Genomic DNA, 16,295 nt, shown 5'->3' with positions numbered 1-16,295 from the left:
TAAGTTTGTTACCAGCAGGTTTCAACAACATCCAAGTATTAAGAACAAGCTTCATAAACTCAAATGAGCATCCCTGGAGATTAGACATTCTTTTTACGAAACACTTTAAAAATTTTTGGAGAATTGGCATTTGAAGTTGACTGTGGAAAATTCTACTGCAGCCAATATACATTTTGTGTAAGCACTATGAAAGTAACAGATATTAGGGCCTGTTCAGAGGCATATAGACAGTTGTTTTTCCCTTGCTCTATTTGTGAGTGGAACGGGGAAGGAAATGACTAGCAGTGCTACGAGGTCCCCTGCCAGGCACCATACTGTGGATGAGGGGTGGGGGTAGGGGTTGTACATTGACGTAGACAACTACATTTATTGTAATAACAAAAACGTGAATTTGTCTATTACTGGAAGATCAGCGCTTTACTAATCATGGTGATATTAAATATGGAAGCCCTTTTATTTCTTTGGCCCTTGATCTGACTTAACCAGTTTATAGTGGATGCTAGAGTCCAGTCTGGATTCTGAACCACAGCACAACATGGTGTTTATGACATATTGCCACACATGCAAGGATCAATAAGTGACAAATTCTAGTGTCAAATGAAGACTGAATCCCACGTCTTTGAATCTGCAGACCATCAGTTGCCCAATTAGTCAAAAAGCCACCTCGAAATACAAGGTTATTATAAATGATTGATTTCAAAAATTCACTGTAGCTATATTAACAAACATATTGTCACAAAATTCAACATTCAAACTGAAAAACTCAAAGTTTTTTACTGTTGCAGCTGCACATCAGTTCCTGCCACAAGAGCACAGCAGGGAGGAGTTAGACAAGATGGTGACAGGCACGAAGAAAGCGATGTGCTTGAAATAAATTTACATCAGTCTGCCATAGCATTACAATGACACTTCAAAACTTCAACTAACTGCCAATTCCATTGAATATGCTGTGCATGTGGGAAGACATATATAGTATTGACATCTGTAGGATCAGTAGGGGAAGTGGGGTTGCACACGGGGAGCAACTATAATACCGAAAGAGGTGAGAGTTTTTCTGTGTGTGTGCACTGCCCTGTATCCATAAGTCAAACAATATTGCAACAGAAAATCTGTGAAATCACTTCAATTATTTATAATAACCTCATACAGTGCACACAAAAAATGTGTTGCAGAAGTTTGAAATTTGGCTCAAAAATATCTAAGACATCCTCCTGTAATGGTGCTAAAATATGGCACCCTTCATCATCATCCTCCAGCTCAGCAAGGATTTGAACTGTTTGTTGGCGACACTTGCAAATAAAATTGTCTGAGCCCAGAGTCTCCCATGAGGTGAGAGTTAGGTGAATGATTTTACACTGGCACTAAATTTCACCACAATTCTGCACAACACCACAGTGGATATGTTGCAAGATGCAAAGCTCTTCATCTCCCCCTCCCCTTCCCACCTTTTCACTGACACCTCTCCCCTTCTCCTGACAGACCAGGTCAGAAGCACAGTGTCCGGCATTGAAATCACACAGTTTTTTATGGGTAGCCGAGGAAAACATTCAAACACACCACTGCTTAGAATCAACATGGAAAAGTCTCAGGATGTGGTGCAAAAAGGCACCAATAAAGCTACCCCTTCCTTTAGGACACAGATTTCCACACACTTCATTGTTGGAAACAGTTTACAATGTGTTGAACCACAGGACAATGCTTTTGATAATCTGTGAAACTGCTGAAACTCCCTCAAAGTTTCAACCCTTTTCAGAGGAAATCTTGGGCCAGCAACCACATGGAACGTGATCGGGCCTCTTTGGAGTGTAGCGCAACTCCAGTTTCTGCTCTAGTATACAGAGTGGACCCACTATGTAGAATTCAAAACCATTTGACAGAATCTGAACATGATCCAAAGCATCAAAGGTGTACTGTTATTCACCATCTTGTGGCATGATCACTGGGGAGTGGAGGGTGGACATCGATATGTGCAAAAACCCTAAGATAACCCAAGTGTGAAAACAAGTGTTTAAGCAGCCAACTGCTGTTGTAGATATAATGCAATGGGAGAGAGAGGAGGGGGAAGAGGGGGGGGAGAGAGAGAGAGAGAGAGAGAGAGAGAGAGAGAGAGAGAGAGAGAGATATGTTAATGGAAGGTGTGAGAAACTTCCCATTGCGTGACTTGTCTATGGTGGCATTGAGCAGAATAGGGTTGAAATTTGGTGCCAATGTGTAGACGCATTGCTGCTCAATTCACCAAGCCTAAAGGATGTTGCAGGAGCCACACTTTTGCACCATTATAGAGAAAGTTTGTAGGTGTCTTTGCACCAGATGTCGCACTTCTACATTACAATGGGGGAAAATGACAGGGTTTCAAAACACAGACCATTTCACTTTTTTAGACAGTGTAGTTATTGTTCAAGTGGCTCTGAGCACTATGGGACTTAACTTCTAAGGTCATCAGTCCCCTAGAACTTAGAACTACTTAAACCTAACTACCCTAAGGACATCACACACATCCACAACCGAGGCAGGATTCAAACTTGCGATGTAGCGGTCACGCGGTTCCAGACTGTAACGCTTAGAACCGCTCAGCCACCCCGGCCGGCGTAGTTATTGTAACAGTGATACACTAGTATTGGTAATTAGAAAATAGTTTTGTCTGATTGGAAGTACAATTTTTATCCCACTCTAGGTTCATTACCTTCGTATATATTATCTTTCATATCCCTTATACTTAAAAAAAAGTTTTCTTTCAAAAAAAGTGTAAGTGTCTGAAGACTTGAGTTTTAAGCATACATTAACATGAAATATGACTCTACTGTACAACACATTGTTAATGCACCATTCCCAGGCAATTTGACTTAAGTTCACATAGTACACAGAAAATATTTACAGCAGTCTTCGATTGCTACTCTTTGCTGTTAAGGCAACTAAGTTTGCTGGAGTACAGCTGCTAAACAACAGAGAAAGCATATTAAAGTATTATTTATGACAACAGGTTAAGCAATAGATTAAGACGTGCATGTTATACTGTGCCATAAAGCCACCAATCAGAGCAATTTTACATACAAGAAAGATAAATGAGATGATGGAACTTCCTAATTACTGTCAACGTAATGTTAATATCTTCAGAAACTTTTTGTAACACTATTTTCTATCAAAATATTTCTCATAGAGTAATTATCACCATTTATTGCAGCAAGTTCAGTTGGAGCACAAATGTACCGAAGATTTCCAAGTTAAGAAAATTTGAAGAGCTATAGAAATGTTGGAAACTCTAGAGAAAAATGTAGGCCCACAGCATTTTTTTTTTTAGTACTTATCATAAGAATACATTTTAATTTCCTGGGAAACTTGAAACCATAGAAAAGAGAGAGAGAGGCGCAGGCGCACGCGTGCTCGCTCACTCTTGCGCTCTTCAACATTAACAGCCTCTGGTGTTGATTCCAATGCTTCTATTCACTCCCAAAACACAGCAAGACACCCCAAATTACAACCAAATCAACAGACTGCTACTTTGCTCTTATGACCAATCTTGTCATTAGTTTGAAGGATATCATGGAGAATACGAAAAATATGTACAATCAGATAAGCACAGCAACACATGCAAGCAAGGTGAAATATCAAACACAACAAGCTATTTAGATTACAGAATCCATATAATTTCACATCAAATAGCTGCAGAACAATTCAAATGCAGACATATAGTGTGTGAAGTACAAGCAGTACTGCAAATGAAGTATTAAAATTATGTTTTTTCCCTAGATAAATTCCAGTCATCAGTTGCAAATAAATTTTATCTTTACCAGTTTCAATAAATTAGTCATCTTCACAAGTTTAGTTTAGAAGACAGTGATCATCATCTTCATAGAAGGATAATGCTATGGTATGTTCAGAAAGTTATGTATTTGGACTGCTATTGCTAGCACAACAGATACATTGATGTGATTCAGTTATTGTAAACAGTGTTTAAAATAATCATGTTATACAAGGTGAGTAACCCAACATTACCGCTGGATATATTTCGTAAACCACATCAAATACTGACGAATCAATTCCACAGACCAAACGTGAGGAGAGGGGCTAGTGTAACTGGTTAACACAAACCATAAAAAAAATGCTCGGAAGTATATTTTTAACACAAACCTACATTTTTTTAAATGGAACCCTGTTAGTTTTGTTAGCACATCTGAACATACAAACAAATACGTAATCAGTGCCGTTTGTTGCATTGTAAAATGTTAATTACATCCGGAGATATTGTAACCTAAAGTTGACGCTCGAGTACCACTCGTCCGCAGCTCGTGGTCGTGCGGTAGCGTTCTCTCTTCCCACGCCCGGGTTCAATTCCCGGCAGGGTCAGGGATTTTCTCTGCCTCTTGATGACTGGGTGTTGTGTGATGTCCTTAGGTTAGTTAGGTTTAAATAGTTCTAAGTTCTAGGGGACTGATGACCATAGATGTTAAGTCCCATAGTGCTCAGAGCCATTTGAACCATTTTCTTTTTTGAGTACCACTCCTCTGCTGTTCGATCGTGTGTATCGGAGAGCACCGAATTACGTAGGGATCCAAAGGGAATGGTGATGGACCTTAGATACAGAAGAGACTGGAACAGCACATAACGTCCACATGCTAACACCTTTTTATTGCTCTTTTTCACTGACGCACATGTACATTACCATGAGGGGTGAGGTACACGTACACACGTGGTTTCCGTTTTCAATTACGGAGTGGAATAGAGTGTGTCCCGACATGTCAGGCCAATAGATGGCCACCACATTGAACATCATTTGCTGCACACAAATGCAATCTCTGGCGTACTGAATGTCGTACACGCCACTGTACATCTGGTGTAATGTCGCTGCAGGCTGCCACAATACGTTGTTTCATATCCTCTGGGGTTGTAGGCACATCACGGTACACATTCTCCTTTAACGTACCCCACAGAAAGAAGTCCAGAGGTGTAAGATCAGGAGAACAGGCTGGCCAATTTATGCATCCTCCATGTCCTATGAAACACTCGTCGAACATCCTGTCAAGGGTCAGCCTAATGTTAATTGCGGAATGTGCAAGTGCACTATCATGCTGATACCACATACGTCGACGTGTTTCCAGTGGGACAGTTTCGAGCAACATTGGCAGATCATTCTGTAGAAGCACGATGTATGCTGCAGCTGTTTGGGCCCCTGCAATGAAGTGAGGACCAATGAGGTGGTCGCCAATGATTCCGCACCACACATTTACAGTCCACGGTCGCTGTCTTTCTACCTGTCTGAGCCACCGAGGATTGTCCACGGACCAGTAATGCATGTTCTGTACATTCACTGCCCCGTGGTTTGTGAAACCCGCTTCATCGGTAAACAGGTAGAACTGCAACACATTCTCTGTTAATGCCAATTGACAAAATTGCACTCTATGATTAAAGTCATTGCTATGTAATTGCTGATGTAGCGACACATGAAACTGGTGAAAGCGGTGACGATGCAGTATGCGCATGACACTACTTTGACTCAATCCACTGGCTCTCGCAATGTCCCGTGTACTCATGTGTGGGTTTATGGCAACAGAAGCTAACACCAACTGCACCTGCTTCTCCTGTGACGGGCCTGTTACGGACCCGTTTGCGTGCTACGACCATACCTGTTGCATACAGTTGGCGGTAGATGTTTTGCAATGTGCGGCACGTTGGATGCTCTCTGTCCAGGTACCGTTCTGCATACACCCTGCTGGCTTCAGCGGCATTTCGTGAACACTCGCCATAGATGAGTATCATCTCCGCCTTTTCAGAGTTCGAATACACCATGGTCACAGTTCCTACAACACTACATCACAGACGTCTGGTAACAGGGTGTACTACAGTTTGTCTGCGTGCGGAGACGAATGCAGAATAACAATAGCAGCAAGCGCTACATGTGGACACTGCGACAGCTAGACCAAACCACAACAGTGCACTACAGCCACACTCGTAAACACGGTCGTCATCGTAAACATGTCCCTGCAGATGCTGCTCGCCGACCGTGGCCCGTGTTTGTTACAACACGCAACTGACCGTCGGAGGTTTCAAGCGTCAACTTCAGGTTACAATATCTCCGGATGTAATTAACATTTTACAATGCAATAAACGGCACTGATTACATATTTGTTTATATGTTCAGATGTGCTAACAAAACTAACGTGGTCCCATTTAAAAAACGTAGGTTCGTGTTAAAAAACATACTTCCATGCATTTTTGTATGGTTTGTATTAAACAATTACCCTAGTCCCTCTCCTCACGTTCGGTCTGTGAAATCGGTTCGTCAGTATTTGATGTGGTTTAAGAAATATATCCAGCGGTAACATTAGGTGACTCACCCTGTATACGTGAACATACCATGGCATTATCTTCCTATGAAGAAGATACTGACCGACAGGTAAAGTGAGCTTCTGAAGATGACTAATTTGTCAAAGCTGGTAAAGATAATATGACTGATTTGCTACTGATGACAAATTTATCCTGAAAAAATAATACTACAGTTGCTGAATACTAGATCGATAAATAAAATATTAAAGTTACTTTGATCCCAAAGCTTCTTCAAAAGTGAGCCCTGAATAAAATTAACTTCTGTCCAACAAATTTAACCCCATCACTCACACTTGTGGATTGCACAGAGTTTCTTACCTCATGGGTATTTACTGTACCATACTGGCATTTTCTGACACAAAATAGCACATTCTGAAACAGTGAAGTGTGTCTTTCACCCAGAGGCTGATGTAATTAAACCTGCTTCAGCCACCAATTCGGTAACCAACAAATCGGTTTATGGAGAATGTAACAGTGTTTAAGTTCACATACACGTTTCCTTACTGTCAGTTTTACTGACATTTAAATTACATTCCTGAGCTTTAAAACGAATTTTTTCATTATTTTGTAATTATACTAAAGGGAATGTTACCTTTTTCAAATTTTGTAAATTACTATAGGTACTATGAGAAATCAACAGTAAGACCCACAGGAAAGTCTGGTTTCTAGGATATCATTTTCACCAAAATAAAAGTAAACTGCCAGCCACACAGTATTTTTCTATTTTAGTGAAATTGAAAAAATTACAGAAATTGTGCAGCTGACAACTGATTATTATTTTAGTTACAAGATTACATACCACAGCTGCTGAACAGCTATTAACAATATCAATCCTGTGATGCATTAGTTGCAAGTAGCCTGTGACAAAATTGATACCCGTACAAGGTTTTCCACTCCATGCTGTGGTGACACAGCAACAAGTATGCAGAATGAGGAAGAAACCGTCTTTATTTTGATGCTGAAATTACCATTTATTTAGTCACCAATGACACACCTAGTTTAAAGCATCTTCAGATTGGCCAATAAATGTTGATAAGCAACTTGTGGATGTTACTGATAAAACAACCGCAAAAATGAATTCACCTCATGTACAAGAAAAATAGTTGAGGCAAATAATGCTGTCATGTAATGCTTAAATACGTCATGGGAGCATGCATATGCCTATTTTTCTTGCGCATTATAAGGGCAATTTATTTTTGTGGGTGTTTTATCACTGATATCCACAACATGCTTATGAACATTTATCAACCAACGTGAAGATTCCTTGAACTAGGTGTAACAGGCATTGTGGGAAACTGAATAAATAAAAAATAGTATCAACACGACAATGAGGCTGCTTTCTTCTCCTCATTACCCACTGAAGCATTATCCTTTCAAAATTTCCAATCAAAATTTATGAAGGAATATTTGACATTGACAGATGGATCACTTTATCAGCCACGTGGACAAATTGTGTGTCACACTAATAAATATTTTGGACTGGTCACCCCATGTGTCATCTGTCTTTTGTTGAGATACATCATGTCAGGCGGAGCTCTGGGTATATATGGTGTTTGCAGACAGAGAAATAACAACCTATGAGGGAGCAAACAGAAATAACCAATGAGGGATAGTTCTGTCTTAAACTTTGAACAATAATGAATAAGAATAATACATTTTGCATTCTAGTAAACACCTGCCTTAATTTCTCCAGCAGATGATTTTCTTTTGGTAGCGTTTCACTGTTGGGAAACTTTGAAGGTGACAATGTTATCTCTAAATTATTTGTAATATCTACTATTCCAGTTTCAGTCTTTAGTCACTACCAAGTGAAAGACAATGAAAATTTTATTTTAAATTTTGATGTGCTAAAGCATGAAATTTTTATTGTATTCCACTTGAAAATATTTGGAAGTGGAAATTCCAACCTGTATTTTACAAGTAAGTAATTTTAACAGTTAAAGGTAAAAAGATTAAACTGACTTCAAATTTACAGGTACAGCCATACTTATTAATTTTGAAGTCATTTTACTCTTTTTAAGAGACAGTCACCTTCAGCTGTTGAAATTAATTACTTGTAAAATCCAGGCTGGAATTTCCACTTCCAAATGTTTTAGAGTGGAATACAATAAAAATTTCATGCTTTAGCACATCAAAATTTAAAATAAAGTTTTCATTGTCTGCTTCCACAAATGCCTTCAATTATTGTTTTTGGCTTGAAATAGTGCATCCATGTCTCACCCCCAGTAACAAAAGCACAAAATCATATTTGAATAGCCCTAACATTTACTCTGAATCAATCAAAAGCACTAGTTGCACTATTTTCAATCACCACAACCGGTTTTGGACACTAAGGCCATTTTCAAGCAGTTATGAGCCTAGTGTCTTGGAAGCATATACGCTGACCTTGTACTACCACGATGCTAGGTTCATAGCTACTGAATATAGTCTTGGTGGAAGAAACCAGTTTTGGCAACTGAGAATGGAAGTGCTACTGGTGCTGTTTATTGATTCTGAATAATTACAACAGTTGTGGACCCTGCACCATTAAGTACAGCATTCTGGGCAAGAAATTAATCTAAACATTACTTAGAAATTCATTTTTAAATTTTGATTTGGTCAGGATTCCACAAAGGTGGTACATATCTTGCACAATGCTTTAGCATAGTCAATTCTACCTGTAAAATGTACCTCTTCTACTTCTGATATGCTTTATGATTAGTCTTAACATTTGCATTTTTATCATTGTGCATTCTTTAGATTTAAAAGTTTGACAAAACAGTTTATCATGAACCATCCCAACAGAGTACATCTGACAACAGTACCAATTTCTGGTTAATATGTATGAATGGAAAAGAAACCACATGCACACACACAACTACTTTCAGAAGCCACATAAAGAAGGAAGTTTTATACATCAAACCCACATTACACTTACGTTATCTGGCAACAATACCGAAATCATACACAAAAAATTGATAGCAACACAATGTCTAAATCTGCGGAAAAAATTCTTTTGTCTGGCACATGTAACTTCCAGTTTAAGAACAACAAACTTAACTCATGTAATGAAGTAGGCAGCCATCTACTCACCACATAGAGGTGTTGAGTGGTATACAAACACATTTGATGTGCATGTATTCTGCCACTCACCACCACATGTGTGGAGTCTACACAGTTTATATTTTTATCCAATCCCTGACTTTCTTCTGTTTAATGTCTGTAACTTGTGGCTTCTTCATGTCACAGCACAACAGGATTGAGCACATTACACTAAACAGACTGCACTGATTTTTTGACAACTGTAATGTGTTCAGAACAAACTAGTGACAAATGTTAATATGAAATCTGGTATTCTCAATCACATATTAGTTTCTCTTGTGAAATATTTAAACTGACTGTTTTTCCTCTTATTACGTCAGCTCAAACCACAAATATTTAGCCATCAATATTTTGTCATTTACTGAGGTACATGTGATACAAGATTCAGCAAGTCTTGACAACTCCTTGCATTCTTTTCTACGAATTTTTTACTTGTTTGCCTGCACAAAACTACAATCTGCAATATGGTACTGCATGACAATAGGTATTATGGTAACAAACAATTATCAGAAAGTCTTACCTGCATTCAGTGTTTCTATGAACAATTAATTTATACCACTGAAAAATCTCTATGTAACAATGACAAGATATACTTGCCTTTCAGGTAGTTCAAACTACTTGTTTTTAAATGAACAAACTTTTTCATTTCATGAAAGACATTTACTGCATTTTACTACCGAGTTTGATCTTGTGCCACACAAATATAAATAAAAAACCCAATTTCTGTCATTCATCCTTTCTCATTTCATTAAACAAAAGCACTAAGTTTTATTGTGCTGAGACATGAAGTGGTAATGATTACTGGAAGTCCCAGACAGAATTAAATGTAGTTCGTGGGAACATACCACCACTCACCTTTAAGATTAAGTGCTGAGTGATACAAACACAAATTGCCTCTAGTTTAAGTGAAAGTAGGTGGACTATATAAGGTAATTGTGCACTACAAGATTATGAGTGGTCACGAGTGAGAGTGATTACAAAACACAAACAAAGCAAGGACAGCACGCTGCACACAGAGCCAAAATGGTATGAAAGAACTTTCACAGGTCAAGAAAGTTAAAAAAATATTGGTTTCTCTCAAATCAGCAAGAAATCTGAATTACAAAATTAACATTACACTGTACTTACTCCATAAGACTAACCACAGCAGCATGAAAAAAGACGGTACTGTGGTTTAAACACCATTTACCTATTTACGTTATTTAGAATGGGACAACTGAACATTGTAAGCTAATTCTCTAAATTAGAGAATCAAATCACTCAAACTTTAAAAATCTGCTCTTAAAAATTTGTTGTTTAGTGTCAAAAGATACTTCTGATAAACTTATCAATGTTGAAATAAAAAAAATAGCCAACTGAAAATGCGCAGTTGAAGAAACTTCAGACATAAATAGTTAATTTCCATACTAGAATTTCTGAATAATGTTGGCAACTAAATTACGGATGTGCTTTTCTGGAAGAACTTAAGTTATAATTTTTCCAACAATCTATGCAAATGACCAGTGTTAGAATGGAATGAATGATTCCGAGCCGAAAATTAATTAATGAATAAAAATGTGAGGGAGAATGGTGAACTGTCAGAGTAGAAAAGGTTCCTAGATGATGGATAAAACAGAAGATAATATTAAAATACCACAATCTGGAAGTGCAGTGTTTGTGAAGCTTTAGAATAGGAAACAGTTTTAACAATCCTTAAACATCTTCAAAGAATGGGTAAACTTCAATGATTTACCCCACTAATCATATTCAAGTTTAGTTTTGTACATTAGAGTGATTTATATAACAAATTTCCACGTATTAAGGCACTTACTGTCTGCATGCAATGAGTACATATTAAACTAGCACTTTAAACGCAGCTTTCTATATTTCGTGCACACAGTGTGGCAGCCTTATGACGAACTACATATCTGGTGTTTGTTAAGAAGAGGTTTGCATTTTGTGATCAACTATTCTAATTTCTTGCATAAAGATGCTGATTGAATGTGTGTATGCTTGCATTTTTATTATATAATAACTAATTTTCCTGTACGTTTTCAAGTAGTTAACAAGGAAAGCCTCAATGTGTGATACTCACTCAATATCAAAATGCCATGATATGCATGCAACACCCCATTTTTCTCATAACTTGCAAATAGAGGCACTTTTAGAAAATACTATATTTTATATGTCATACTTTTCACAATATTAACTATTATAAATATAAATGATACTACAATATCTTTTGTGACAGGCACAAAGAATGACAATGCATTAAATGCAGCAGGCACAGTAAGTTGACTGCCATCATTAAAATAATACCACAAGTTAGGTCAACATGGGACACACACACTACCTTTCCAATCCGGAAGCTGGTGGCAGCAATAACAGAAAATTAAAAATGTTTCAGATTTCTTTCCCTAATGAGTGAATGAAAAACAAGCGCGCGCACACACACACACACACACACACACACACACACACACACACACACACACACACACACACACAAAATTAGTCACTATTCTCTCACAAGTGAAGTAAATGCTAATTTGTCAAGTTAAAGAAAATTTTTTGGACTTTACTAATATCTTTGGAAAAATGCTTTTTTTCTACCAAGTAAATTTAAACACCTTCAAATCTTACCTGACCAATGGCCCATTTGCAGAGTCTGATGGGAGGGACTGCAGCAACGAAGGCCCAGCAGAGACAGGTCTCAACTGTAAACAATGTGTTTGCTTAAGCACATACATGTCTTATGAGTAGGGCTATTTATAAATAAGTTTATGCACTTTAAGGACTTTTAAGGAAATTCAGATGCTGTACTAGGATGGTGCAAGGCATCTACAAGGTGCAAAAGGGTGATATTCATAGCCTGATACCAACAGAGGAGTTCAGCAAGGCAATGCATTGTCCCCACTACTGCTCGTCAGTGTTACAGAAGATATAATACAGAAAATCACAAAAGGTTTTTGTGAACTAATGCAACTGATTTTGCAGAGGATTCCATGATAGAGGGTGGAACAGTAGTAGTTCAGACCAGACTCAACTTGTGGAAATCCTAGTTCCAGCAATACTGCCTCCACATCAGTGACACCAAGAGAGTGGCAAAGGCAGTTAGCCAAGATAGGCATGCTGCAAGTGTTGAATTACAAGACCACCAGGCAGAGCAGTAGTGGTCAACCTGGTCCCTACTGTCCATGAGTGGGCCTTCCAAATTTTATGGTGGATGGTAGGCAGTAGGGGTTTTAGAAACATTTTCATTAGGTTTTCATACAAATTTTGACAAATTATTTGATATGGAATTATTGTTATGTGCTATAGTTTGCTGTAAGTCTACTTTATAAATTTATAAATTAAAGTTACTTCCCTACTTTACACATCAGTACTGTGGAAACAGTCAATAGTTAGAAAATTTTGCTGCTAACAGACACACAAAAATGTTTGGTTGGTAAAAGAGGTTGACTACCCCTGAGCTAGAGTACTCTGTACGTCAGAAATAACATCCCCTTGAATAATTTGATTAGACAGATCACCAACAGACTCCAAGTGGGTTTTGAATTGTACCAACAAGGGAGACCATTTTATGGAACAACATTATTCCAGAAAAAGCAAAAAACAGTGATGTACAACAGCTACTTCAAACCATTAATGACCTGTGTGCTATTGAAGCATGTGCCTCCACAAAAATAATCATAGGGATTGCAGTTATCAGAAATTAAATTCCTTAGTCCACCATCCAGAAGACTAAGCTGGATAAGTTAAGGAATGAATAAATGAAAAAGAAAGCCAGAAGATGGCCCTCTCAGACTGAATCAGCACTTCCACACTGCAATGGTGTAATGAGATTGGAGCCCACAAGAATGGCCCAAATAAATTTGGTACAATACGAAGGAAAACGTTCTGTAGGAACAGCCAGAAACCATTTTCAAAATTCTGTCTACTGTGTGTTTAAGCATTCTCATTAATTCAAGGAAGAGTTTCACTCTATGGCTTGGTAATCCCTCTGATCAAAATAATGGAAACTACATTTTAGCTATTGCATTTTAATACATATTGTGTTGTGGAAAGGGTGTATGTGTAGCTGGGTACTGCTACCTCAGTTCGACTATTTTCTATTTTTTTCCTCTTAAAAATGTTCATGTTTAAGAAATGAGTATGGTTGACATTTACCATCATCCCTATTATGTTAACTTACTCTCTCAGTCTGTGTGGCAGCATTGACAGTTTCTGCCTGGTCTGTGTGCACATTGTTCTCACGTGCTTTGTCCGTGTACTTCGTCATCTGCACCTGAAGCAGCTGGATGGTTCGTTCTTTATCTTCTAGCTGCTGCTGGAGGAAAACCACCTGTAGGATATATAACCAAATTTTAATGTTAAACCATATGACAACAAACATAAATGACTGGGGAAAAAAATACACACATTTAACAATGTGTGTATTAATAGAAAAGTCATTCCTTTTCAAAATACATACTTTACATAATAATCTTTTGTAATTTTATGAAGGATTAAGATTCCAAATGGTAGCAATTGGGTTTTTATAAATGCACTACAGAGATTTATGAAAGAGAATCATGGATTTTGTATTTAGTGTTAGATCATAAACAGTTCTGTATTTGATGATTATCATCTGTTAATCACACTTTTTAGTCACCTAACAATACCAGCTTCATAAATCATATTATTCAGAAACTCATCATGAATCTACCCCTGAAACATTAACCAGAACTGATTAAGAAGGAATGTAGACAGTTACTCGACATATAAAAAGATGCAACAAGCACATTATGCTAGAAAAAATTAATTTATGTAACTATTTCTTATTTCTACAATTTCTTCTAAAAACACAATTTGGGAAGTACACAGAGTTTAATGATCCATTGAAATCTGTCTTAAGTACTGACTTATGGACGAAGGTAATCTGTAGCACTATTCAAGGGAATACATGCACCAATTTAAGAAAATCATGAAAAATCTCAATCAGGACAGTGAAACAGGAATTTTAGTCCACTTGTCACAAATAGTGGATTGTCCTCAAACTGTGTCAACTCTTTTAAGGAAAAAATTAAAATGATAATTTGTAAGCATAATAGGAAATGCATACATTCAAAAATGTAGGGACTTACTGATAAACTGCAAATAATTACGGTCAGTTTTTCAAAAGAGTTAAAAATAAAGCATCATTCTACATAAACAAAGAAAACATTACAAAAACATTCAATCCAATTCCTAGTGGCTTTAGAATAATACAAAATGGAAATAAATTTGTGTGTCAGTACAAAACCTGTCTAAGCACGATATCCGATCTCTTGCTTATCATTTCTAATACAGAAAAACTTGTCAGTAGCCTGAAAACTTCTCAGCACTATATCACAATCTCTATGATATCTTTAAAAAATAGATAAATGGAAAACGGGTCACGATCACTAGAGTGGCCGCAAAATAACATGGCCCATATCAGCACAGAGGAGGATGGGCAATGATGGTGATGGGGTTCAGCTGCAAGTTGCCACTGTATGGTAGGGAAGATGGAGATCTACAGCTGAAGCCTACTCACAAGAACAACTTGAGAGCTACAGCTACAGCATCTGCAAACACCCACAGTAACAGGTTATGCCAACATGAGCAATAATTTGTAAATTCTGTCATCTCCAACTTTAATATCACATAAGGAAACCAGTACATACACAGCTGAGATGGTATCTCAAATTTGAGAACACAAAAAACCGGTAGTCAGTGTACCGAGTCCCAGCATGGCCAAATGTGTTTTGAGGTGTGCAGATGATGGTTAGCCTGTTAGTACATGTGCAGCAGTGTCAGTAAGAGAAACTGTTGTGTGCAGTTTGATTGTTCATAATCATTTGGGGAAGATTGCAGTGCAAACTATACAGGGGGAAGTGAGCAGAGAGGTAGGGGAAGGTGGGGTATAGAACCACTTGTCAACTTCATGGTGAACTGTTTATCTTTCACTGATGGTCACAGCATATGTGGCATTTTCAAATTAAGTAATCCCCCCCACACACACACCATGATATTTGGATAGTCTACAATAAAAAAATGGGAGACACTAGGGGGTTTACCATTTATATATGTTAGGCCATACATTGACACAACACATGCCACTGTCACATTGAATTTTTCTTTAAAATTTAGAGAAGTTTTGTATCTCCAATCACAAGAAAATCTACTATATATAATTTAGTCACTTATATCCACACACACAAACAATACAATACAGTGGGAGTAAACTTTTCATTCATAATGGCCCTCCTATGTCAAACAGGGTAAGATGTTGATCAGTTTTTGATAAATGTTAGCGCACAGAGAGTAGAACATTTTGACATATGGTTAACATGTGAAACAGTCTTCACTACCTCAATATAGAAGTACTTACAGACTTTTTCCAACCAAAAAAAATTTTAAAGGGCTATTGATAGCTGGTGAAACGAGCACTGGTGTTTGTGTACAACAGCATAAATGACTAATTTACGTATTCATACTGACAATGAATTTTTTCTTATGTTAGTAACCTATGTCATCCTTACCTTTTTTCAATAATTGACTGTTGAGGATTCTCTATCAATAGCAACTGCATTACATTCTAGTGAGATGAAAATCTGTGAACTCTGCTGGCTTCTCTTGAAACAAGTAAAAGTTAATGGAGTCCCAAGATAAATGTAGGTGTTGTTAAAAAGTCATCATATATGACACTTTCCAAAAAAAAGTGTTCAGTGAAAATAAATTGCTCCTCCTGTTGAAATTTCCACAGACTACCAGAAGGAGCAATTTATTTTCCAGACTTACTACTTATTTTTCTTCAGAGAAGAGTCATCAGCGACAAGTTATGAATAATATTTACACTTCTCTTATTCCCATGTTAAACTTTGCTTCTTTAGCCAAAACAAGACTTTACA

General features: G+C 37.5%; 1 protein-coding gene across 6 annotated transcripts in view; it reads right to left on the bottom strand.

Annotated features, from left to right (window-relative positions):
• Positions 1-16,295, bottom strand: part of LOC126190318 (uncharacterized) — a 592,731-nt gene that overhangs the window by 3,124 nt on the left and 573,312 nt on the right. For 5 of the 6 annotated variants that reach the window (XM_049931012.1, XM_049931014.1, XM_049931017.1 and 2 more), the window contains 2 exons: positions 13,577-13,726; positions 12,025-12,098 (listed from right to left, as the gene is read on the bottom strand). In XM_049931012.1, coding sequence (XP_049786969.1) covers positions 12,025-12,098; positions 13,577-13,726 — 224 coding nt within the window. Of the gene's footprint in view, positions 1-11,734; positions 11,751-12,024; positions 12,099-13,576; positions 13,727-16,295 lie in introns of all 6 variants that reach the window. The other variant, XM_049931016.1, reaches the window with a different exon arrangement.

Source organism: Schistocerca cancellata, chromosome 1 (genome assembly GCF_023864275.1).
Source record: "Schistocerca cancellata isolate TAMUIC-IGC-003103 chromosome 1, iqSchCanc2.1, whole genome shotgun sequence".
In the NCBI taxonomy this organism is placed as follows: domain Eukaryota; kingdom Metazoa; phylum Arthropoda; class Insecta; order Orthoptera; family Acrididae; genus Schistocerca; species Schistocerca cancellata.
Note: the sequence above shows the minus strand (reverse complement) of the source record. Positions and strands in the feature narration are given on the sequence as shown.